Source organism: Callorhinus ursinus, unplaced genomic scaffold, assembly GCF_003265705.2.
Source record: "Callorhinus ursinus isolate GAN/ISIS: 27379988/994484 unplaced genomic scaffold, GSC_fseal_2.0 scaffold9, whole genome shotgun sequence".
Classification (NCBI taxonomy): Eukaryota; Metazoa; Chordata; class Mammalia; order Carnivora; family Otariidae; genus Callorhinus; species Callorhinus ursinus.
Window position 1 is genome coordinate 22,835,672 of NW_027397071.1, and position 25,606 is coordinate 22,861,277.

Sequence of the window (25,606 nt, forward strand, 5' to 3'; positions counted from 1 at the left end):
TACCGTATTAAGAATAAGATGCACCAGGTGATCCCTTAATAAGGTAAAATGAATTTTAGTTCCCACATTTTGTTTATTCTTGTATAAAGTGAAACAGACTATGAATAAAAATGTGATCACTTCCTGTAATAATTCATCCATGAGACCATTTTTGCTGTTTGCTTTAAATTTAAACACTTACAGCTCATGAGCTCCTGTTGGGTTTCCAACAGTTCATTATGATTTTTTTGTTCTGTGATCAAATATATTGAGGAAACCAGGGTGCAGCATATTATAAGCCAGTTGAGGAGAGTGGTTCTCAAAGGGAAGCATGGACAGTAGTATTAGATCCTGGAGAGGTCAAAGAGAATGAAAAAAAGAGCGGTGGATGTTAGTGACTTTTATATTTACAAACATTTGCTGAAGAATTTTAAAGCACGTAAAACCTAAATCACACTATTCCCAAAGATGGAAATGTCAGCAATATTACTCCTCCTCTATAGGTAAGATTCCTTCAAAATAACTGTATACAATAAAGCTCTCTGATTTTTCACTTTTTTGTTTTTGTCACCAAATAAACAAATTTAGAAAATTATGTTTCCCTTTCTCAAAACAATGGACCTATGACAAGAGTATCAGTAAGTATAATATATAGTTTTAAAAAAAAAGCTGTACAGGCATAAAAAGCATATAAATCATGACACACACATTCAAGAATTAAAATCACCTCAATAAATACACTTTTTGTGTTAAAAGTAAATTGTAGCATGCAAGAGTAAGGAGTTTGAAAATAAGCGATCTAGGTTTTGATTGAGGCCCCAACACTTACTGATAGTGAGATTTTCAATGTTATTTATCTGAATTGCTATGAAGACTAAATCAGTTTACATAATGTGAATTTTAAAAACATAACACAATGGTGCTGTGATTTCATGTCATGAATTTGCCAATGTTATGAGAACTGGATTGTAAGGGGGAAAGAGCGGAGGCATTAATAATAGGAGCTCTCTTTACCATGATCCAAGTACTCTACTAAGGGCTTTTGGTAAGCTAATTCCTCAATCCTACTCAGTGTGGTAGATACTATATCAGGTGGAACCACGGCACCTAGCCATTTCTGTAGGTCAAAATGGTCAATTATCAGCAATTTCGTATGGTTTAAACTATCATCTGGCCCAGATTAGAGAAAGCAAAACAGACTAAGTGACCTAAGTTAAAATAGCCAGTACCTGGTAAAGTCAGGTTTTCAAGCCACACAGCTTTATGTCCATGACCAATATGCTATATAAATTCCCAGCAAGAAAGCAGGTCTAATACTTTAGGAGGTACAACTTCTAATTTTTTATTAAAGATTTTATTTGACAGAGAGACAGCGAGAGAGGGAACACAAGCAGGGGGAGTGGGAGAGGGAGAAGCAGGCTTCCCGCTGAGCAGGAGCCCCATCGATGTGGGGCTCAGTCCCAGGACCCTGGGATCATGACCTGATTGGAAGGCAGACGCTTAACTACTAAGCCACTCAGGCGGCCCCAACCTCTAAATTTTAATCACGAATTATTTCCGTGGTATTAGAGAATATACAAGTCAAAAAAATAATGCCACAGAAAATTCAGCATAAAGATCAAATATTTACATTAAAATACCCCATGCTTGTTCCTGCTTCTGGCATACTCTCTTCAAAGAATTCTTACCTTCATTCAGCCAACAAATATTCACTCAAAATCAGGCTCAATCTCTAACCACCTACTAGAAGGAGCTTCTTTTTCACTTCACCCTGAATTCTTACCAACTGAAATTTATCCTTTATAATAGCATTTTGCCTTTTAATATATCTGATTTCTTTTAACAAAGGTAAAAGTTTCTTGAGGAAAGCTCAATAAATGTTCAATTTGAGATTCATACCCAGTCTACCATATATGAAATTTAATAGGAGTAAAGAATCACAACCATCTCTAAGGGAATGGCAGATAAAATCTTCCCTGATCTCACCGGATGAAGTGTTCCCTTTAATCTGAACTCATTTGGAAACTGCCCTAAGATACTCTTTCATATGCTTAGGCCTTTTTTTGGAACTAGAGTTTTAAGGCAAAGATTAAGTCTTACTCATTGACTCCACACACTGTCCAGCAAATAGTGTAAGTCCTGTAATCAATGAACACGGAAAAAAACGCGCAGTTCGGGGGGGAGGGGGGAGAGAAAGACCTTGAGAAGGAAAATGAACTAAGAGGGTAAAAAAGCAACGAAAGGGCACTTTGCCTTAACACCCGCTTTTGAGAACTAAAACCAGCTAGTATTTCAAAGCCTTGGTAGCGGCTTTCGCTGTCTTTTGAAAGAGGTGTGGAAGGAAATCATCAGCGCGACCGCCCATTGGCTGGGAGGCGAGACTGCGAGCGCCGCCGGCGACGCTAGGCGGAGGGGGCACTGGCCGGCGCACCGTCCTCTGACCGGCAGGGGGCGCCCTGCCGAGCGCCGGGTCCCACGCCGCCCCGCCCCGCGCGCCCCGCGCATTCTCCGCCGCGCGACCGCCCGCCGCCCGGCGCCACGCCCGCCGCAGGCCAAGGGCCAGTCACCCGCGGGCGGGCGTCCCGCAGCTCCCTCGCCGCCCCGCCCCGCCCCGCCCGGCCCGGCGGCGGGACGGGTAACGGTTACCAAGCACTTTCTTAGCCGCGATTTCTGCTTAGTCATTGTCTTCCAGGAAACGGTCCCTTCAGTTGGGAGTCAACTCTCCGGCGGCGGCCGCAGTAGCAGCAGCAGCCGCCGCGGCCAGCGCGTCCTTCCCGGGCCGCAGCTCCGCCAGTCCGGCCTCCAGAGGTCCCGAGCGCAGGCTGAGGTCCCGCCGCGTGGGGCGGCCAGCCTCGCGCTCGGCTCTGCGGCCTCGGGCACCGCGTCCTGCAGGGCGGCCTCCCTCGCCTGCGGCCCCGTCGCCGCCTGGCCCCCCTCCGTCGGCCGCTGCCATGGGCACCGACAGCCGCGCGGCCGGGGCGCTGCTGGCGCGGGCCCGCACCCTGCACCTGCAGACCGGGAACCTGCTGAACTGGGGTCGCCTGCGGAAGAAGTGCCCGTCCACGCACAGCGAGGAGGTGAGAGACGCGGGGCTCCCGGGGCAGGCCGCGGGGTCGGGCGGCTCCCAAAGGGAAGCAGCGCCCGGAGGGGCAGGCAGGCGGGCGGGCGGGCTCGGGGCGCGGGGTGAGGCGCGCACCTGGGCTCCACCGGCGCGGGGAGGCTGGGGCCGCTGGGGTTGCGACGTCGCCTCCTAAACCTGCAGCTGGGGGCCGCGCGCCTTCAAACACTTGGCAGGTGCAGCATCATCCCGAGGGACGTCTCCGTCAGTGCTCCCGGCCGACAGCCGACCTCTCGAACGCGCCGGACCCCACTTGCGGGGGTCAGGGGGTGCAGGGAAGACCAGCACCTCCTTCCCAGCCTACCCCAGCCTCTGGCCCCCCTTCCCCCCACACCGCGGCCGGGTGAAGACATAGTTTAATAAGAGATTCGCTTTTCCAGGATTCAGGTGAAGGTAGTAGTAATAGTTCACTTAGCTCTGAGGCTGTTGACAGTAGTTTCTCTGTTGCTGTGCGGCACAGGACTCCACGCTCAAATTCGGCTTTGGAATGAGGTATGCGTTTTTCTTGCTGAAGATTAATCTGCCTCAGTGTATTTGCCTGAAGACTAATCACTAGTTTGAGGTGGCAGAGATTAATCTGGAATTATCCATGCGATACATACTCGGTCCGCAGCTGGCCATTCCTGAGTGGAGAGTCAGGGTGCCCAGTGAATTGCGGAGGCATATAGGCGGTATAAGACGGTTTTGGTACCGAAAAATAACAGTGAATAAAAACAAACCTTTAATTTAGGAGCTGTGTGACTTTGGGAAAGTTACCTTCCCTGAGTCTGTTTACACAACTGTGAAGCTGAGTAATGGTAACGGTCTTCATCGGCTCACTGTGAGAATTAGAAGAGAGAATATAGGACAACGCTCATCATGGAGGCATTTATCTCCCTTTTTATCAAGATTTTATTTTTTTTTTAAGAATTTATCTATTTGATAGAGCACAAGTAGGCAGAGCGGCAAGCAGAGGCAGAGGGAGAAGCAGGCCTTCCGCTGAGCAGGGAGCCCGATGCAGGGCTCCATCCCAGGACCCTGGGATCATGACCTGAGCTCAAGGCAGTCGCTTAACCGACTGAGCCACCCAGGCGCCCCTTTTTATCAAAGACTTTAAACAAATCTTGATTAAAAGAAAAACTGTTCTATGCCATATTATGATACCAGCTGTACTCCTAAGCAGTTTTTGCTCTTTTATATGAGACGTTGATGATACACTATGCAGGAGCACATGGCGTCCCTCTGAGTATGCTCCGGGCCTGTGAGCACCCATCAGATGAGAACCCTTAGTTGTAACTTTAATAGGAACCAAAATCTGTACCATATTCTGTGACCAGGTTCCATCCATCTCAGTTTGTATGCCTTTTTTGTTTAAACCACCCCACTTAGACTATTTCTCCCCCCAAATAAATATTTCTGTATTTAGTTCTATTCTTTCAATTTCCTCCCAGAGCTGCTGGGTTCAGTACACCATTTTCCAAGTGTATTGACAATATTGGGCGAAATTTTTGCTCTCTTGTTTCACTACAACACACTTTAAAGTAGTGGCCTTCGAAGTTTTTTGACTTTGGCAAACCCAGTAAGAAATTTTACCTTGCAGTCTAGTTCATAGTCCATAAGGACAGAAAGCAGGATGAGTGGTTGCCTTGGGCTGGGGTAAGAATGGGTAGTGACGGCCAGTGGGCACATGAAGGTGTTCTAAAATTGGATTGTGGTGATGGCTGCAGAGCTCTGTAAAACTCTTTACAAAAAGCTCTCTAGAAAGCATTGAATTGTGCACTTAAAATAAGTGAATTTTGTGCGTAAATTATACTTCAATAAAGCTGTTAAAAATATATCTCAAAGGTTTAATGGAGATATTAACTTTTAGTGTATATTGTGTATTATCATTTTTTCTATCCTATTTTAATTTTTTAAAACTGTTTCTTAATGTAATGAGTCACACTCCACAGTTTGAAAAACATTGTTCAAAGGACTAATTCTAGTTTGTTTTGCGGGGGGGGAGGGGGCTGCTACATAAGAAGGACAAAATAAGCTAGAAAACATTTGAGGAAAACTTGAAAATAGGGCAGCATATTGTAGGAAAATAGGACAGTTTAGTTAAGGAGAGACATGTTTTGTTTCCCTGTAAAACAAAACAAAACAAAACTTTGTAACAAACAGAGCTCCAAATTGGGATATGCTACTTGAAATGGTTTAGGCTTGTAGAATAAAGAAACTGAATAAATCACTCATTATTAAGAAAATTTACACATTAAGTAGAGAGTTCGGTTTCCTAAAAGGTCTCTTCTAGTTCCAATGTGTATGTTTTTTTAAATTCCATTATCTTTTTAAAAAATTTTTTCACTAGAACTTTATGAAATCAAATCTTGTTTTTTAAATGAGCCGTTATAGGACTGTTTTGCTCAGTTCTTTGTTTTAAGAGTATTTGGCCAGATGAATCATGTAGTATATGTAAAACTCTTATATGGCTCCAGGTCTAATGATACACTGCATTATGATGATACTTCAGTGATCCTATGCGTATATGATAAAAATGAAGAGAACTGAGAACAAAATACAAGGTTAATGTTCAGTCAATATAGATAATATATAAAAGATTAGAAATCATTAGGTTTGTGATACAGTCAATGAATTTCTCATTGTAACATTGACTGTTCTGTGATTTGTCCTGACGTTTTATAGAATCCGAGATTAATTAAGTGGTTTCAAGAAGGAGGTGAATACTCTGAAAATATACTTACCTTCCTGAATTGGGCTTTTTATCAGGAAAGCCTTAAGTATGCAAGTGAGCTATCCTTCCAGAGGAAAATTTCTTTTTTTTTTAAGATTTTATTTATTTATTTGACAGAGAGAGACACAGCGAGAGAGGGAACACAAGCAGGGGGAGCGGCAGAGGGAGAAGCAGACTCCCCGCCGAGCAGGGTGCCCGATGTGGGGCCCGATCCCAGGACCCTGGGACCACGACCCGAGCCTAAGGCAGCCACCCAACAACTGAGCCACCCAGGCACCCCCAGAGGACAATTTCTTAATATTCTCCCATGATTTGAGCCAAAGCACTCCTGATAGAATTGTTAACTTTTAGTCCTGCTGCTCTAACTTTTCCCATTTTTGAAAAGAATATTGACTTGTAATTCTGTCTGGAATAATTATCAACTAATTTTTATTTAATATCTTAAATTTGATTATAAATATATTTTCCATGAAGATAGAGACCTTGTAGATTGAATTCATGTGGATTATTGTGGACATCACATAAGTTTTTGTTGTGGCTTATGAAGCTTAATGTAGCTGACTCTGAGCTCTTAAATTGATAAACCAGTTGTCCCTTGTAATTACCTGTAGTAAGATAAAAGCAGTAAAGTGCTGTGTCAGTTTTTATCATAAGCAATCATAGATCAGTGAGTTCCGAAGTTTAGTCTGTGTTATTGCTATTAAGAAAGTGCTTTTGCAGTTTAGGGACTTGATCCCAGTTACTCATTTATTTTTTCATTGATTGCCCACAGAATGCAAAGCACTGTGTCCTTGGATGTTTATAAGGTAGTGATTTCATATTGCTAGTGTTGCCCATTAGTGGTCATAAGTCAGTTTGGTGAGCCATAGAACAGCATGGTTTTTTTCTAATTAATAGAATAGAAGCCATCAGAGTGCCTAGCATGTAGTGAACATACCATTTTATAAATTTTTTGTTCTATTTATTTAGGTCCTTACCCTATATGTGAATGTATGTAGGTCTTACTTTGGAGCTCTATCAGACAAGTTTGAAATACACCGACATAAGGGATGAAAGTTGCATGAACAGTTTAATGGATTTACAACATATGTTGTAATGTTAGTGTAAACAAGTTTTATTTGTTTGTATAAGAAAACATTGAAGACGGGTTGGAGGTATACCTAAGTGGTAGGAAATGACATATGGGCTGACATTATGCAAGTTGACTTATGTAAGATAGGACTGTGGTAGTTCTCAGACTTTACATGTTGATTTCTTGGGATGCTTGTTAAAATGCAAATTATGCCGCCCTTAGATTCAGCAGGTCTAGGATGGGGCTCAGAAACTGGAATTTTTAATGAACACCACAGGTGAATAATGGAGTTCCTCGGGCCACACTTAGACAATCATTTATTTGTCTTTGAGGATTATCTCATAGTGGTTAATACTAATTTTAGTCAGGCTCCCTGGGCTTGAACTCACGTTCCTCTGTTTATAAACCTTATTCTTGAAAAATTTTATTTGTTTCGTTGTGAATGCTTTTATGTCTCAAAGGCTTACTTAAACTTTCACTGGTACAAAGACACTTTAAAAATAGATTACTGTATTACATCAACATTTGAAGATTAAGATAAAAACAGATCTAGGGGCACCTGGGTGGCTCAGATGGTTAAGCGTCTGCCTTCGGCTCAGGTCATGAGCCCAGGGTCCTGGGATCGAGTCCCGCATCGGGCTCTCTGCTGGATAGGGAGCCTGCTTCTCCCTCTGCCTCTGCCTCTCTCTCTCTCTCTCATTCTCATGAATAAATAAAACATTTTATAAAAAAGGATAAAAACAGATCTAAACTTGTCTTCGTCGAAGAAAACAAAAACCTTGTAGAACTAAAATTTTGGTTTTTCCTATTCACATCTTCTTTTTCCAACTTACCAAACTAATATATTCTTATTGTAGAAGTACAGAAAAGTGTATAGAGTTTGATTAACAGTTTCAAAATGCATTCCTTTTACAGCTTCGAGATTGTATCCAAAAGACCTTGAATGAGTGGAGCTCCCAAATCAGCCCTGATTTGGTCAGGGTGAGTAAAATGTGGATGAAGAAATCATGTAGGTCAAAAGGGAAGTGCAGTAAGCAGGAAATTAATTTCCCCAGTTTTGACAGGGAAATCAAATAGGCAATTAGCACAAAATTCCCTGTGGCTGATTTACTTAGATGGCTGTCTGACCCAGTATGCTTAAGCATAAAACAGAAAATCCAGGATGTGTCACCAACTCTTCAACTAGACTAGATACCGGGATTCTCTGTGCTTAATTCCCATCACACTTTCTTCACTGTGTTCCAGTTTATATTTGGTCTAATAAAGAAATGACTATTTAACAGTTTTGGTTGTTAAATTGCTTCGGTAGAGTATCATAATAATACAGTCACTAGAAATAATTATTTTAATGTCAGTTTTGAGGGAAACACTGGGTGTTTCATTAAATGTTAATAAATGACTTATCATAAATGTTAATATACAGACCACCTGTCTGCAAACCACTCTTTGGAATCCAACTCAGCCAAAGGCTCATAACAAATTACATCGACTACTTTAAAACTATGGACAAGGACATGCGCTGGAAACAGTTGTTGCTGTGGGCATTCTGCAAGTTTAAACTCCATAGCTGCTAGGCAGATGTTGATTAATGTCTTCTATCAGTCTCTGTTTCTCTGAAATGACCATTTGCCTCCATTTATGCATGACTGACAAACACTAAGCCCTTGATATGTGCCAGGCATTGTAATATGCTCAAGAATTGTGGGAAAGGCCTCACTGTTTACTGTTTTAATCTTGTAAATGTGAGTTAATGTGTTTCTGATTTATATATACTAACATCTTACCATTTTCCTCATAAATTATTAATTACAATGCATTAGAATTGCCTTTTTTATTGCACTCAGAAAAAAAGTCTTGGTTTAAAATGTTTGTGATTAATATAGGAAGCTTTTAACATGTCCTTATGCAGAATAGGTAAATATTTTCATTGGTTTCGTTTTTAAGTAAAATTATGTACTATGTTAGTGGTTATAACTCCTTGCATGCTGCCTCCTCCATCACCATTTGTTTGCATTCCTCTCAGTACCTGATCAAAATGAGATCCTTTTCCCCAGAAAATGGATACACAGCATTTTACCTTTGTTTCAGGGCTTTACAAACCTTATGAAGCCCATCCAGACATCAGGTAAAGAACCCTGTTATCTTATGGGTTCTCTGTTTCTAAAGGGCATTATGGACAATAGAAAACATATAGCTAATTAAAAACATTAGTTTTATATTTACTGTAAACATTGTTTGTTCTAGGAATTTCCAGATGTCTTGGAATGTACCGTATCTCATGCAGTAGAAAAGATAAATCCTGATGAAAGAGAAGAAATGAAAGTTTCTGGTAAAGTCCAGCCTTTACAATTTATTTTGTTATACAGTGGAAATGATAGTGAGGTTTTGTCAGGCAGGGGGAATAAGCCTTTCTTTGCTTCTGGTAATGAGTGACTCAGTCACTAAGTGTGAGAAATAGAAAGATTCTTTTTTTTTTTTTTTAAAGATTTTATTTATTTATTTGAGATAGTGAGCAAGAGAGAGAGAGAGCACAAGTGGGGAGGAGAAGGAGAAGCAGGCTCCCCGCTGAGCAGGGAGCCTGACGTGGGGCTCCATCCCAGGACCCTGGGAAGGCAGACACTTTAACCAACTGAGCCACCCAGGCGTCCCTAAAGATTCTTCTTAAACATAATATAAACTCCCAAGAGGAGGTTATAGGAGGTCAGTTTTGGCTACTTAAGTGGAGTCAGAAGAGGACTTCACCTTCCTTTTCTTCATGATGGTCTCATTAATTTATATGTCGGACTTCAGGAATATTAAGATGGAGGAAATGGAAAGAATAAAGGGAAGGCTTAAGAGCAGTGTCTATCCAAAGCAAGCATAGGTCCTCCCTTCCTGGTGGAACACTGCTGAGCAATGGCTGAAGTCACCTGGAAGTGTAGACCAAAGTCTGGGCAACAAGTTGCACGAAGAGAAATAAAATCCGTGATATACCCATTCAACAAATGTATCAAGTCACTATTCACCAGAGACCATGCCAACCTCAAGGAATGAAGAAATGAAGAGATGGGCTGTTCTTGCCCTCATCTTGCTGTCAGCATAGCATAGTCATTAAAAGCTTGAACTTAACTAGATCAAAATTCCTCACTATGCAGATTAGTGACTGGTATAATCTTGGGCTAACAAGTTATTTGACCTCTTTGAGCCTCATTTTCTCATCTGTAAAATAGGGATGCATCTGTTTCACAGGCTTCTTTGTAAATTAGATGAAATAACACAGAAAATGCACTTGGCACAGCAGTTGGCAAAAAGTTATGTGCTAAGTAGCTGTGATTTGTTACTATTTGTAGTTTTGTCTTGGTTGTTATATTTTATTAGGATGGACATGTAAGATGAGATACATATGGCATTGTTTTTTTTAACTCAACTACCATTTATCGAGTCTTGTTTTGTCCCAGGCAGTGTACTTAGCACATTTTGGTTATATTTCTTCACATGATTCTCAAAACAATTCTACAAGGTAGGTCGATTATCCCCATTGCACAAATGACATTAAATAACTTGAAAGTTGTCTTATAACCAGTAAGTGGTTGAACCAGGAATCCATCCACGTATGCCTGACTCCAAAACCCATTTCTTTCTATTAATTTCACATTGTTATTTGTGTTGGAAAGGAATTAAAAGCAACCTCCTCTCTGTGGTTGATTGCAATTCCTCATGGTTTAGATCCATCTTGGAGCTCTTACAGGTTGACCTCAGTTCCTAGGGGGCTCGAGATTTTTGATAGGTATCAAAATTCTCCCCATATGAAGAGCTTTCCTTTCTCTACCTATCTAAGAATGCCTCTCATTTTGGAGAAGGACCATTTCAAATGGCACAAATTCATGGCCAGAGGGATAGTGGTAAAGGAGGGTTTTCATGGAGTATAATTATGGGAACTATGGATGGATTAAAGTGGTGAAGATTCACTCTCACCTGGTTGGTAGGGGAGTGGTGATGAGTTTTAAATAGAGAAGTGGAGTAAGGAAAGCAATGCTTTAGGAAGATTATCTAGTAGTAGAAAGGAAAGGACAAATAAATGTACAAGGTAAATTTGTTATGTTTGTTGAATACCAGGCAATTGACATGTACATAGTTCATTAGCCCTCTTTTCTTTGCACTCCCTTTTCTGATTTTCTCTACTACTACTCTACCTATTTGTCTATTGAGTAAATTTAGATTTTGAACAGTGAATTTACATAAAGTAAATCTATATAAATAAATTTGAGTTTGAATCAAGTTAAAGCCTCAGTTTTAATAGAAAACTACTCAGCTTTCCTGGTAACCAAAGAAATGCCAATTAATGCAGTCCTGGACAGATATATATTGTACATACTAAATTAGCAAAAACTATATACATTTTTGATAGTGTTGTATATTGTTAGAGCAGTTCTTAACTTTTAGTTGGCTGGTAACTGGTACAAGTCTTTTATATAAAAGTAGGAAGTAAATAAAATAGAACAAGATTCAGGGCATCTGGGTGACTCAGTCAGTTAAATTTCTGATTTCGGCTCAGGTCCTGATCTCAGGGCCCTGGGATGGAGCCCACATCAGGCCATGCTCAGTGGGGAGTCTGCCTCTCCTTCTCCCTCTGCCCCTCCTCTTGCTCATGCTCTCTCTTTCTCAAATAAATAAATAAAATCTTAAAAAAAAAAAAGATTCACAAAAAAGATCATACCCTTTGACTCATACACATTCCTGACAATTTGTCCTTGGAAAATGCTTCAGCAGAAAGTTGAAGTTACCAAGATGTTTATTTTAGCATTGTATGTGATAACAAAAAAACTGGAACTAATGTAAATGTTCAAAAAGTAGGAAATCATTTGAGTTATACCCTATCAAAATTACAGGATAATGTTTAACCACTAAAAATGAGTATGTAGGGGTGCCTGGGTGGCTCAGTGGTTAAGCGTCTGCCTTCGGCTCAGGTCATGGTCCCAGGGTCCTGGGATTGAGCCCTGAATCGGGCTCCCTGCTCCACAGGAAGCCTGCTTCTCCCTCTCCCACTGCCCCCTGCTTGTGTTCTCTCTCTCGCTGTGTCTCTCTCTCTCAAATAAATAACAATCTTAAAAATAAAAAAAATAAAAATGAGTATGTAAAATTATTCATTAAAAATAGAGTATACAAAAATCTAAACTGCTTTCAGTGATGAGACTATTGGCAATTTTTTTAGTCTTTCTAGAAACTCTTGGGTTTTCCTCACTTCTCTTTTTTTTCCATTTGTTAAAATTTAAATTCAGTTAATTAACATACAATGTATTATTAGTTTCAGAGGTAGAGTTCAGTGATTCATCAGTCTTATATAAGACCCAGTGCTCGTTACATCATGTGCCCTTCATGCCCATCACCCAGTTACCTCATCCCCCAACCACCCACCCCTCGGTTTTTCTCATTTCTAGAAAGAATGTGTATTACTATTATGATAAAAAAAAGTTAAGAAAACTAAAGATGTAAAAAAATATTACATAAAGGTAAACTAAATAGAAGTAGAATAAATGTTATACCCTGCCTCATATGACCAAAAGCTAGAAGCTAATGTCTAAAAATTAAAATGGTTATATTAGGAAGGTGGGATCGTGGGGTTTTTCTTTTCCTTTTTCTTCACATTACAAGCAGTTTTAGCCTTTTATTGATTTTAGTTTATTGGAGAATGTATATAATATGTTCCATTAATATTTAATTCATAAAAATGTACATTTTGAGTAATTTGTATATTTATGTGACCTGCCTTCTAGCAAATGGAAAATTAATATTTGTTTTTTTTTTACAAATGGATATTTTTTGGCAATTGGCATGTAATTTAAAAATTACAATGGAAAGGTATTTTCATGTCTTAAAATGAAAACTATAAAATTATGTGACTAGGAAAGGAAAAATAATTCATTCAGGATTCTCTGTCAACTTAGTATTGTTGGCAGTGTTCATACTGTCTAGTAGAATGTTACCCAAATTTAGTAATCAGTTTTGTTTTCTTTTGTTACCCAGCAAAACTCTTCATTGTAGGATCAAACTCTTCATCCTCAACTAGAAATGCAGTTGACATGGGTAAGCAAAGATTTAACTTTTTACCTTCATAATTTTAAATTAGTGTAGGTGTAGTAGTTATATCTTGTGTTCAGGACCAGGTGAAAAAGATGAGCTCATTCCAATTTTACTTTCTAAAGTTCTAGCCTGATTTCTTAAGGCTTGTGTCAGATCATGTCGACTTACATAGGTTCATATTTTGATATATATGAGAAACGTAAAAGCTGTAACATAATTGTTAACTATACGTTTGGAGATGAAATTCTCCTTAACCATATTCTTAGCCCTTGTAGTACTGTAGATGAAACACCATGACCACTACCTCCACAGCAACAAAATAAGCATTCTCATCTTTGTTCGGCACTTGGTCAGATTATTGTGATATTACAGTTATTCAACATTTTTTCTTTTAGCATTTTATTTTTTATTTATTTATTTATTTATTCATGAGAGAGAGAGAGAGAGAGAGGCAGAGGGAGAAGCAGGCTCCCAAGGAGTAGGGAGCCTGATGTGGGACTCGATCCCAGAATCCTGGGATCATGACCTGAGCCGAAGGCAGACGCTTAACCATCTGAGCCACCCAGGTGCCCTCAACATTTTTTCTTTTAAAACATTCTTCCAGTATTATAGGTGTTGAACATTTAAGTAATTAGCTCTTTAATATTACTGTGGAATGGACAATAATCATTTAAAATGAACCCTTTAAATTATTTTTACAGAAATTAAATTATCTACCTCTGTAGATTAGGACCATAAATTTAGTTTTTCAGAGTCTCAAGACTGTTCTTTGGGCGCCTGGGTGGCTCAGTTGTTAAGTGTCTGCTTTCGGCTCAGGTCATGATCCCAGAGTCCTGGGATCGAGTCCCGCATCCGGCTCCCTGCTCTGCGGGAGGCCTGCTTCTCCCTCTCCCACTCCCACTGCTTGTGTTCCCTCTCTCTGTCAAATAAATAAAATAAAATCTTAAAAAAAAAAAAAAGACTGTTCTTTGCCATGACTACCAATTACAGAATATGAGGTCAGAATTCTTGTGATCATCCATACAAGATACTAGTAGAACTGGAGAAGAAAATTTTATGAAGATAAAGAAGCTACCAAAAAATTCCTGGGGCCTAGGAAACAAGGAGGCCTGTTCCCCAGAAGGACTGTCAGAGCTGTGAGTCCCTAGGAAGGAGGCAGGTCAAAGAAACTGACCTGTCTGCCACACAGACCAAGTAGATGAACAGGGACTTACACTTTTTTAAGAGATGGCAATTTTCTAAATGATAGGTAAATTATGAAACTGAATTAAATAATCTGCTATATTAGAAAACTAGTGAACTGGTATGGACAGAATTTAGTGGGATACTTGAAAGACATTACTTGTTTTCATTATGTAGCAAATACTTACCCTATTGTGTTTTCCTTCACATCAGCCTGTTCCGTCCTTGGAGTTGCACAGCTGGATTCTGTCATCATTGCTTCACCTCCTATTGAAGATGGAGTTAATCTCTCCTTGGAGCATTTGCAGCCTTACTGGGAGGAATTAGAAAACTTGGTTCAGAGCAAAAAGATTGTTGCGATAGGTACCTCTGACCTAGACAAAACTCAGTTGGAACAGCTGTATCAGTGGGCACAGGTAAAGCACAGCTAGATCACAAGCACTCTGGGAGGACCCTGTCGTTTACAGTCTTTGCTTCACATTGCTCAGCATCATGCACAACAGTGGGCACTTAGAGTGGGGGCGCTATTCCAAATGCGGGAGTTTTGAGGCAAGATTTATCGAAAGCACTGGCCTTTTTCATCTCAAATATATACCTAATTGACCTTAATACTAATCTCATTTAAAAGGAATGACAAAAACCCTAGAAAATGTGTGCTGAAGCATTTATAGCCAACATGAATTCAGGCCATTTCCTTCGGTTTTACTTTTGTGATAAAAATATTAACATTTTGCTTTAGATATGCTTAGGTCTTGGTACTGATTTCTTAGGTAAGGGAATATCATCTGTAACAAATATTTTGCTCTTATTTAAAGATATAAAATACTTTTGGTTCATAGAATTTGATAAGGAATAGGTGTCATAAATTAATCACCACTCTCTGGCCTCTAATAATGTACAATATTATTAGGGAAGTTGCTTACCAGTATTTTTTACCTTTACCCTCTGTATTTTTCTTTATTCCTTTTACTTCATCCCCATCCTTCTCCTTTGCAGAGTTTTCAGTTTCTTATGGGCAGTAAGACCTTAGAGAAAGTATTGTTCCTCCTCCCTTTGACTTGGTGGTAGCCAGAATGTGGCTAAGATTCTGCTGGAGAGACTTGGGTGATGTGGAATGTATCTGTAAATTAACCAGAGCAACTATTAGAAATTATCTAATTCTTTTTCAAAATGTGTCTGATTTATAACCATATTTTATACTTTAACATTAAATGTTCTTACTGTTTCTATTTGCTCCTTTACCTTTAAGACCTATTCCCTCTTGAGCTGGAATCATCACACTTAGAACCATGCTTGTTTCTGAGGCAAGTGTATTAGATTGCAGGAGAGTTTCTAAGGGTATAGCAGTATATTGGCTTTTGCCCCCATCCTAGAGCTTTCTTTCGCTGTTATCACTAACATGAGTTAAAAAAGCATACATTAATAAATATATTCATATAAAAATGTTTTATAAATTTTAAGCACTATAAAATGCAGTCTTTTGTATTTTCTAAAATTGTGTTCTTTTATTGCTTTCCACTTTTTGTAGTACTTAATTTAGTGCAGTGTCATGATTTTTTTCACTTCTAGGTAAAACCAAATAGTAACCAAGTTAATCTTGCCTCCTGCTGTGTGATGCCACCCGACTTGACTGCATTTGCTAAACAATTTGACATACAGCTATTGACTCATAATGATCCAAAAGGTAAGACTGAGATTTTCATTTGTTGATTGATCATGAGCTTTTGTCTTACAAGAAGCTACTTGTTAAAATTTAATTTTTAATTTTGTACAATGATAAATGCTACCTAGAACTTTTCTTAATAGTCCAAAATATATATGCATTTAGTTTCAGAAAGCTTTATTTTGTCTGTCAGTGAGCAAAAAATTGAAGGGATTATATCCTGAACATCTAGTCTGTTGAAGTTTATAAATATTAAGCTACACAAAAAAGATCTTTTAAGATATTCTAAATAGTATCATATAAAATCTTGTGTAGTACAGCAAAAATTGTACCAAACAGCCACTTAAAGAGGGTAAATATCTGGAAAGAGGCAGATAAAATTTAATTTGAAATTTAAGCATCTTAGGATAGGTAATTGATTAGGTATCTTATTAATCATTTCTATCAAGACTTATATGTTTGGTGTCAATCAGAAACATTATTTGATTAATGAGAATGGCTTGTCCGCCTTCTATAGTATAATGTTTTATCAACATTTTATAGGATAAGTAGAAAAGCTAGGAAGAGAATGTTTTATACTTTATACTTATTTATTTAGCAGTCTGCCCCATTCTCATTTTTTCACTGTTTTGTAGGAAGAGGAGTTTTGATAGTTATTGCTCCTCAAATGTTAGGCATCATGCTAAATGCCTTAGAGGGATGATCTGTAATCCTCACAACAACTGCAACTAGGCATTTTATTGTTGAAATAGAGCCTCAGAATTTAAGAAACTAGCCAAGGTCACCCATTTGGCAGGGGGCAAAGTTTAAACTTGGACTTGGTCCTGGCTGAATTGGGAGCCTTTTCCCCTATTCTGTACTATCTTTTTAATTTGAGATGTTAGCATTGTAGTATTTCAGTCTGAAACCTTACTTTCTTACCAGTTTCTATTTAAATGATACCAGAATAGGAGAAAAAGACTTTTGCCTCTCCCTTCAGTAATTACTTTCATAAGTAATTAAATTCACTAAAAAAAAGTCGTCTTAGTGAAACTCTAACAAAGAATTTCTATGCTGATTTATTCTGAAACAAACCGTTTAAATTCCAACTTTATGTTGGCAGATATTCTGTCATTTATCTGTTTACTTGGGGGGGGGGCTCTTCCAACAATAATTATTATCAACAGCTGACGGATGAGCCTGCATCCCGTTCTAGCTCCACTTGAAAAAAAACCTCCTTTTTCAAAGGAAATAGGAAAAGACTAAGGTGTCTGGTATTTTATTTCCATGGTAGATGGAAGGCATGTGGGTATGTGCTAATGCATTGTTCTTATTGAAAAATAAATTGTATATACATATGAGAAGAGAAATTTAATCCTTTTTTGGTATGATTTTGCTTTACTGACAAAACTTACATTTGGATGTCTTTCTAATTTTAATCCTAAACCCTTTGATTAGAATTTATAGGCTGATCCTGCATATACCATTAATGAATCTTCAGACACTTTGATCTGTAATGAAGCAATTCTTTCCTTAAAAGATTTATTGTGTTTACTCATTCTAAAGAGTTCACATAGTTAATTTTTAAAAGTATGTAATTAAGTTGATGAATAGCATAGCTCTCTGATTATGTGTCACATTTTATTTTTTAAGCAATCAAGTTATAAAACATTTAACTCTACTTGTCATCTAAAGTAGAGTTTTGTTTATAAGTCCCCTCTAAAACCCTTCCCCTGTTCTAAAATTACTCTATTCTTCAGAAAGTGCTTATTTTCCATTACTCTTTGTCCTAGAAGTTGTGGTAACAGTTTAACTACAGTCAGGGTGAAATTGTGAAGTAGGTGATCCTGACTCAGAACCTTTCCCTTTTTATTTGTTTTACCCTCCCCTCATTCCCATTAAATCTGATCTGCCTTATGCCTCATTCCCTCCAGGTCCTGTTCTCTGTCAGATAGACTGATATACAAATCCATGTTCATGTTACTTTCCCAAAGAGATATTTGCCTTCCATTTATCAAAGTTGCCATTTACTGGCTGCATGACCTTGAGCAGGTTATCTAAACTCTCTGCCTCAGTTGCCCCCTGGAAAAGGGGAGAATATTATCTGTCTTGTAGGGTTAACATGTAGATTAAAGGAGCTAACACATGTAAAGTACTCAGAAAAGTACCTGGCACGTGATAATAGCTAACATTTACTGAGAGTTTACTATTGATGTTATTCAAATATCACAGCAGTTCTTTTGGGTCAATTGGGTCCTTTAGCGCTCCCAAATCATACTGTATGGATGGTCACTTAGTCTCTATCTGTGTGGTTGGTTCTGACCCTGGTAGAATCTTTCCATATTGCTTGATTGATTCAACAGACATTTGCATACCTAAATTGTGTCATTCATTATTCAAAGTACTAGGAATAGAAAGACCAAGTCAGATAAATTCCAACCCTCATGGAATTTATATTCTGGTGGGAGGAGATGGACAATAAGGTAAATGTTAAATGTGAGAAATAATGGTATGTGCTATGGAGAAAAATTGGCTGAGGAAGAAAAGAGTGCCCAGGTTAGGGGTTGTTTTATATAGGGTGAGTCAGGGAGGCCTCTCTGCTAAGGGGACATTAATCAGAGACCTGCAGGAAGGGTGAGAGCCCTGCGAGAACCTGGAAGAAGAGTGTTCAAGGAGGAGAGAGCAGCTGATTCAAAGGCCCCAAAGTGTGAGTGTGCTTGAGGATTTCAGGATACAGGTTTGAGGCCAGTGTGGCTGGAGAAGAGGCAGTTGGGGGGCGGGTAGTACATCCGAGCGGGAGTCAAGGGCTTGGATATCAGTGTGGGATTAGAAAATAATTATTTCATCAAAGAGATGCAAATAAAAAGATAACCGTTGCCAGAGTTTTTAAATGATTGCTGGTGCTCGTGAGGATATGGTAAGATTGGCACTCTAACATTATCAACTGCTCGTGGAAGTGTAAAATATAGCCTTTCTGGAAAGCAATTGGCAATATACTGTCTATCAAGCCTTCAAAATGTACTTGTACTTTGACTTTGTCATTCCATAGCCAGGCATGCATTTTAAAGATGTTCAGCATGACATTATTTTTATTAGCAAAATACTAGGAAAAAACTAAATTTTTTGGTCAACAATGAGGAAATGTATAAATTATGATATCTATATAATGTAGTATCTGGGTAATTATTAAAAATTATGCTTCCACAGAATATTTAATTACATGGGAAGATTCATAATAGAAGTTGAAAAGATAAGTAAATTAGGTTGTAACTACAGCATGATTTTTAGTTTTTGAGATATGGAAAGGTACAGAAAAAAAGTTGGAAGGATATACATGGCAATGGAAGTAATCTATCTCTGGTTGATAGGATTATGGATACCTTTCCTTTTTCTTCTGTGTATATACTTTCCTGTATTTTCACTGGCTCTACGTTAGAATTGCCTGGAAGTCTTCAAAAAAAAAAAAAAAATGCAGGCTCCACTCACCAGAGGTTATGAATTAAATAGGCTGGGGTAGAGGTGTAGGGGCTTTCTAAAGAACTGCCTGGATCTTTTTGATATTCTGGTTCAGATTCATAGCACACATGAAGGAAAAGCATATTTTATATTCAATTTTGAATTGTTTCTTTTGTTGTATTTAAATGCTTACCTACATAGTAAAGTGCTGTTATTTTCAAACTTAACACTTTGGGTTTTTATTTGTTTGTTTGTTTTAAGAACTGCTTTCTGAAGCCAGTTTCCAAGAAGCTCTTCAGGAAAGCATCCCTGACATTCAAGCACATGAGTGGGTGCCCCTGTGGCTACTGCGGTATTCGGTCATTGTTAAAAGTAGAGGAATTATCAAATCAAAAGGCTACATTTTACAAGCTAAAAGAAGGGGTTCTTAACTACGACTTAGGATCATAACCTACTGACTTGTATTTTCCTTGAATATAAGATAAAATTGAGATGTATAAAAATTAGTTACTGCCTGTAAATGGTGTCATGGAGGCAGATATTCTTCAGTTATATTTGACGATATGTTATCCGTCAAGATTTGAATACTTCTCTTGCCTCCATATCAGTTCACTCACATGAACTCCACTGTATTGTTTTCATTAAACTATTGTTTTCTAATTGAAATTGTCTATGAAGAAAAATACTTACAATATATTTTTCCTTTATTTTTATGACTAATAGAAATCAAGAAAAATTGTTGTTAGATATATTTTGGGCCTAGGTATCAGGGTAATGTATATACATATTTTTTATTTCCAAAAATTAATTAATGGCTTCTTATTCTATAGTATAAGCAATTTAATTACAATTGTTAAAACAAATACTGGAAGATATTTTTTCTGTAATTGATAAGATGATTATATCCCAGAGTAACTAGAGTAGCTGGGATCTACTAGTAGTGTAAGTAAAATTCATATCTTCAGTACATGAATGAAAACTTAAACTTAATTGTCCTTGCTTGTAGTTTACCTATAATGATTTAATCTTGTATTCTTGTGCCATATTTTCCTTGCTATTATTTCCAAGACAAACCAAAGTAAATCTGAAAAAGGAGATTAGAAGCTTTGAAATTATTATTTGGGGGTTTTATAAAAGCAACTATTATCATCTCCAGATTCTTTTTAATTCTTGATCCATCCTTAATATTTTGCTATTCATTCAAGAATATTCAGTAAGTATTGAGTGTTTACCATGTGCTGGGCACTGTGGGCTCTGGGGAGAAAGGGGACACAGGGAGTCAGAATCAGTTGAGTAAAATGTGTAATATTTGTTCCCCACTAATAACTGACTTGAAGGGACTAACAGCCAGAAAAGGAGTGAAAAAAATCTTTAATTCAAGGCCAACATTGTCTATTTAATAGACAACTTTTTTTTGAGATACGGTCCTAACCATTTAAAAACAAAATGGTATAATCAAAAATTTAGAGCTAGAAGAGGTCGTAGATTATTTATTATAATTCCCATTAGTTTAAGAACCAGAAAATAGCAAACAAATAAGCTGTGGCCTTTGATATAGATTACAGGTCTCCTTAGGTCTATAAATTTGTATCTGTAACCCAAATAGTTTGAAAAGTTCTTCAAACTTCAAAAATCTCTTGTATGTCAATCAGTACCTTTAAACCATGTGTCTTAATACATGGTTTATTTAAAAAAACTAATATAGGGCACCTGGGTGGCTCAGTCGGTTAAGTGTCTGCTTTCAGCTCAGGTCATGATCCCGGGGTCCTGGGATTGAGCCCTACATTGGGCTCCCTACTCAGCAGGGAGTCTGCTTCTCCCTCTGCACCTACCCCTGCTCATGCTCTCTCTCACTCTCTCGCGCTCTCGAATAAATAAATAAAATCTTTGAAAAAAATAAACTAATATATAAAACTAATTTTGCCCAAGTTTTTTCAACTTAGAGAAAAGTGGTTCCATATTCAAAGTAAATACACTAGGGGCGCCTGGGTGGTGCAGTTGGTTAAGTGTCTGACTCTTGGTTTGGCTCAGGTCATGATCTCAGGGTCATGCGATCAAGCCCCACATAGGGCTCTGACTCTCAGCGCCAGAGTCTGCTTGGAATTCTCCCCCTCCCTCTGCCCCAACCCTGTGCACGCGCGCTCTCTCTCAAATAAATAGATCTTTTTTTAAAAAAAAAAAAAAAAAAAAGGAAATACAGCAGACTCTTCCTATCCTAAATAATGTTTTGTAGTTTACTGGTTGGATAATTTGATCCTAGAATTGTAACATGAAATCAGCTGATTTACTTGTTAAAATTCATTTAGACTTAGAGCTTCCTAAGGCCTTATATAGCCTTTACATTAATTGTATATAATGTTATGGAATGTATATAGTTAACTTTTATTTGGAAATCTGTAGCATTTTTTCATACAACGTCTTTAAACAAATGTTCATTTTAATTTAAGCCTAAACAGTGAATTGGTCAAGATATTTTAAGAGGGAACTTTATATCAATTTGTTGCTTTTTAAAGCCCTAGACTTATAAAAATGGATTGTTTGAAGGGTTATTTTGAAAATGGAAAAAAAAACTTATGTTACTAATTGATACAAACTTCAGAGGAACTTTTTTTGTGTACTTTCTCCCCCTCTCTTGACAAAGAAGCAAGTTTATAGATTCATTTTGTGAAGGGGATTGTGTATGTATGGAATTTTAAAAAGAGTTTGTTTAACTTCTGTACCTTTAATTTCTGTTATTGAATAACCATTTAAAAAAAATGATGTTTTAAGACTTGACATTTTCCAAACTGGTGTTCACATCTTTTTTTTTTTTTTTGTAAACTATCAGAATATAGTGAATGCTTTTCAAATATTTAAGGACTTAATGTTTAAAAAGCCATAAAATAACAGTAATACTACCAAATAATTGCTTAAAGCTGAAAGCTAAGTTATCAATAGCGTATATAACAGATATGTTTTCTGGGGAGAGGTGTATCCAATGACTCAAAGTAGAAAGAATTTGTATAATTGGGTTTTTTTTTTTCAGTAAACATGAAAAGCTACAGTTTATTACATTTACAGAATACACTGGAGCCTTACATTAACACAATGTACTGTAACTTAGAATTTGTTCTGTGATGAGTCTATCTTATATTCTCATCCAAGAAACTGTAGTCACCAGAAGGACCAAGGTGTTTTATAAAATATGTTCATATGATGTGAATTATGCAGACCACATTGTGCCAGTACGCTAGTAGAGTATCCATTTAGGGATAGCCAGTGCTAGATTGAATCACAAATAGCTAATAATTTTTCTGTTCTCAAAGAAAATCACTTAAACAGCTATGTGTGGAATGGAAAATAAAGCTACTCTATTTTGAATGAATGGTCAGACTTTTCCCTACCAGAGCCAAGTAGTAACTGAAATAGGATCTCAGTTTTCAGTGATAAAAGGTCTAAGATTCATTTAATTACATCTCATTTTTGAACAGATTTTCTTTCCAGCTTTTCCACCCAGCATTTTCCATATTGGGGAATGAAATGATTGACAGTTCATCTCTCTGCCAGTTGTACATTTAGAGAAATTTAAAGTTGTTTTAATGAGAATTTAAACCGTTTGTTTTCGTAGTCAAATATACCAACTTATGATTCTGAACATATTTTTTAAAGTTAACTTCCTAATGTACCAGAACTTGTACCTGTCATTTCCTCATAAAGTTGTTGATGGGATATGTCAGTTTTATTTTTGAAAACTATGTAACATAACTTTCATTAATATTTTATATTTATAGTTTTCAGAATTAGAAATACACTTAGGACGGGAAAATGTTTTCATTAGATGTGTCCATAGTGGTGTATTACAAAATACAGGCAAAATATAAAGCATTAATATTTATAATAGTCTTTAATTTCACCTATATTATGAGTATTAAGAATTAATTAAAATAAAGTGTGTTGTATATTGTTTAATTGAGTTGTTTGGGTAGTTGAAAGCATCCTAGAGTATTGATTTTGAACTTTTTGAACTCAAACTGAGTATGATTTGAAGATAAATTCTGAATAATTTTTAAATATCCAAGCCATAAAGCTATTCATGTGTTCATTCAAAGATTTATCAAATGCCTACTATATGCCAGCCACTCTGTAAGGTATTGGCAGACAGACACAGAAATAAACCACCTCTGTCTTCAAGGAGCATATAGTATAGGTTGGCCGGGGGGGGGGGGGGAGAGATCTGTACATGAGCAAGAGCAGTAGAGTCCATGTTGTAATGATCAAAGTGGGGAAAAGGGATTGGGGCCAGATAGAAGGAAGTGGGGCTAGGGACTATCTACTGCTAGGAGACTTCCCTGAAGAAATTAGCCTTAGAGTAGGATGAGACAGTGGGTGGTGGGCATTCTGGCAGAGGCCTTTGTTGGCCTTGTTTGTAAATAGGTTTTTATTGAATGATGAACAATTTATATGTAAACTTTAGGAATTCAGTGAAAACACGTTCTTAAAGAGCTTGCCCTTACAGATAGAAAGGAATGGCTTCTGTTGAGACAAGAGTAAGTAAGGTTGGAGGGGTGCCTGGGTGGCTCAGTCGTTAGGCATCTGCCTTTGGCTCAGGTCATGATCCCAGTGTCTTGAAATCGAGCCCGGCCATCGGGCTCCCTGCTCCGCGGTAAACCTGCTTCTCCCTCTCCCACTCCCCCTGCTTGTGTTGCCTCCCTTGCTGTGTCTCTCTCTGTCAATATAAATAAAATTAAAAAAAAAAAAGAGTAAGGTTGGAAACAGAATTTTATTAAAAAAAGAAAAAAGGCTAAAACTTGCCCAAATCCCCCAAATAGAATACGGCTGTTATAGTTTCACTACCAGAAAAGCCAAACAAAACTTTAATATGTATCTCTCAGCAATGAATAAATGTATAAAGTGTCATACAAGATATTTATGTGTCTGTTGGTCCATTATTTTGAAAGGTTCATGTTTTACGATATGCATTACTTACTTTGACTCAGCTGTGTTTTCCTTGTTTCTTTCCTCACTGTTGATTCCTGCATCCTACTCCATTTAAGTTCGCTTTTTTCTTAAGTATGTCATTAGTGATTCTTTCACTGAAGGTCTTTGTCTTTGGGCACAGTAAACTTTGTAGGTCCTGTTTGTCTGCAAATGTCTTCATTTTGTTCTCAATCTTAAGTGATCATTTGACGTTATAGAATTTTAAGTTTCCACATACTTTCCCTGAGCAATGATTTCCAGTATATATACTCTTCCTGATGAAACTCTGGATTTCCTTCCCTAGAAGTAGTGTCTTTCTCTAGTCTTTTTTTTTTAGTTGAAAATTTCGACTTATTTTGATGTGTATGGAATTAGAACAAAGCAGGAAAATTAAAACTGGCTGCAAAGCTTTTTGATAACAAAGAAACCATAAAAGAAAACACTGATAACTGGATTTAATCAAAATTTAAATCTTCTGTTCCTTAAAAGGCACTTAAGAAAGTGAAAATACAAGCCATAGACTGGGGGAAAATATTTCCAATACATACTTCTGATGAAAAATAAGGCATAATCAAATTATTTTTAAATTGCACTTCAAAGGACACTGTCAAGAAAGTGGAGAGACACCCCACAGAGTGATTAACATATGAATAGCCAATGAAACATTAAAAGATGCTTAAAACATCATTATCAGGGAAATGCAATTTAAAACCATATGGAAACATCACTAGAATACAAAATAGCTACAATTTTAAAAGGCTGACAGTACCAAGTGTTGGCAAGGATATGGAGCAAGCAGAACTCTCATATTGCTGGTGGGAACATAAAATGGTATGACTACTATGGAAAATATCTTGGCATTTCTTACAAAATTCAATGTTCACTTACCATATGGCCCAGCAATTATTCTCCTAGGTATACAGAGAAATACAGATGTCCAAAAAGAACATATATAAATGTTTATAGCACTTAGATTAGCTGAAAACTGAAAACCACCCAAATGCTATTATCAGTTGAATGGATAAATGAACTGTATTATAATCATACAATGGATACTAAGCAATAAAAATTATATACAGTAACAGATGAATCTCAGACACATGCTGAGTGAAAGAAGCTAGACGTGAAAGAGCGAGTACTTACATGAAATTTTAGAGCAGACAAAATTATTTGATAATGAGATTTATTGCTGTTTCTGGGTACCTTAAGGTGTCTCAAAAGGTTGCAGTCAAAGTGTCAGCTGGGATTACAGTCTCACCTATAGGCTCGATTGAGGTGGGTCTACTTCCAAGCTTGCTCATATGGTTGTTGGCTGGATTGAGTTCCTTGTTGGCTATAGGCCAAGAGGCCTTTCTCATTTCCTTGCCACATGGCCCTCTCCATAGGACAGCTCATCACATGCAACTAGCTTCCCACAGAATGAACAGG

The 25,606-nt window shown here is 37.7% G+C and overlaps 1 protein-coding gene across 1 annotated transcript; it reads left to right on the plus strand.

Moving 5' to 3' along the window:
• Positions 1–2,544: 2,544 nt before the first annotated feature.
• Positions 2,545–24,125, plus strand: GCLM (glutamate-cysteine ligase modifier subunit). Its single transcript, XM_025872228.2, has 7 exons — positions 2,545–3,056; positions 7,798–7,863; positions 9,127–9,211; positions 12,886–12,945; positions 14,338–14,540; positions 15,694–15,808; positions 19,484–24,125. The coding sequence occupies exons 1-7, from the start codon at positions 2,931–2,933 to the stop codon at positions 19,651–19,653; spliced, it is 825 nt and encodes a 274-aa protein (XP_025728013.1). The 5' UTR covers positions 2,545–2,930; the 3' UTR covers positions 19,654–24,125.
• The last annotated feature ends 1,481 nt before the right edge of the window (positions 24,126–25,606 follow it).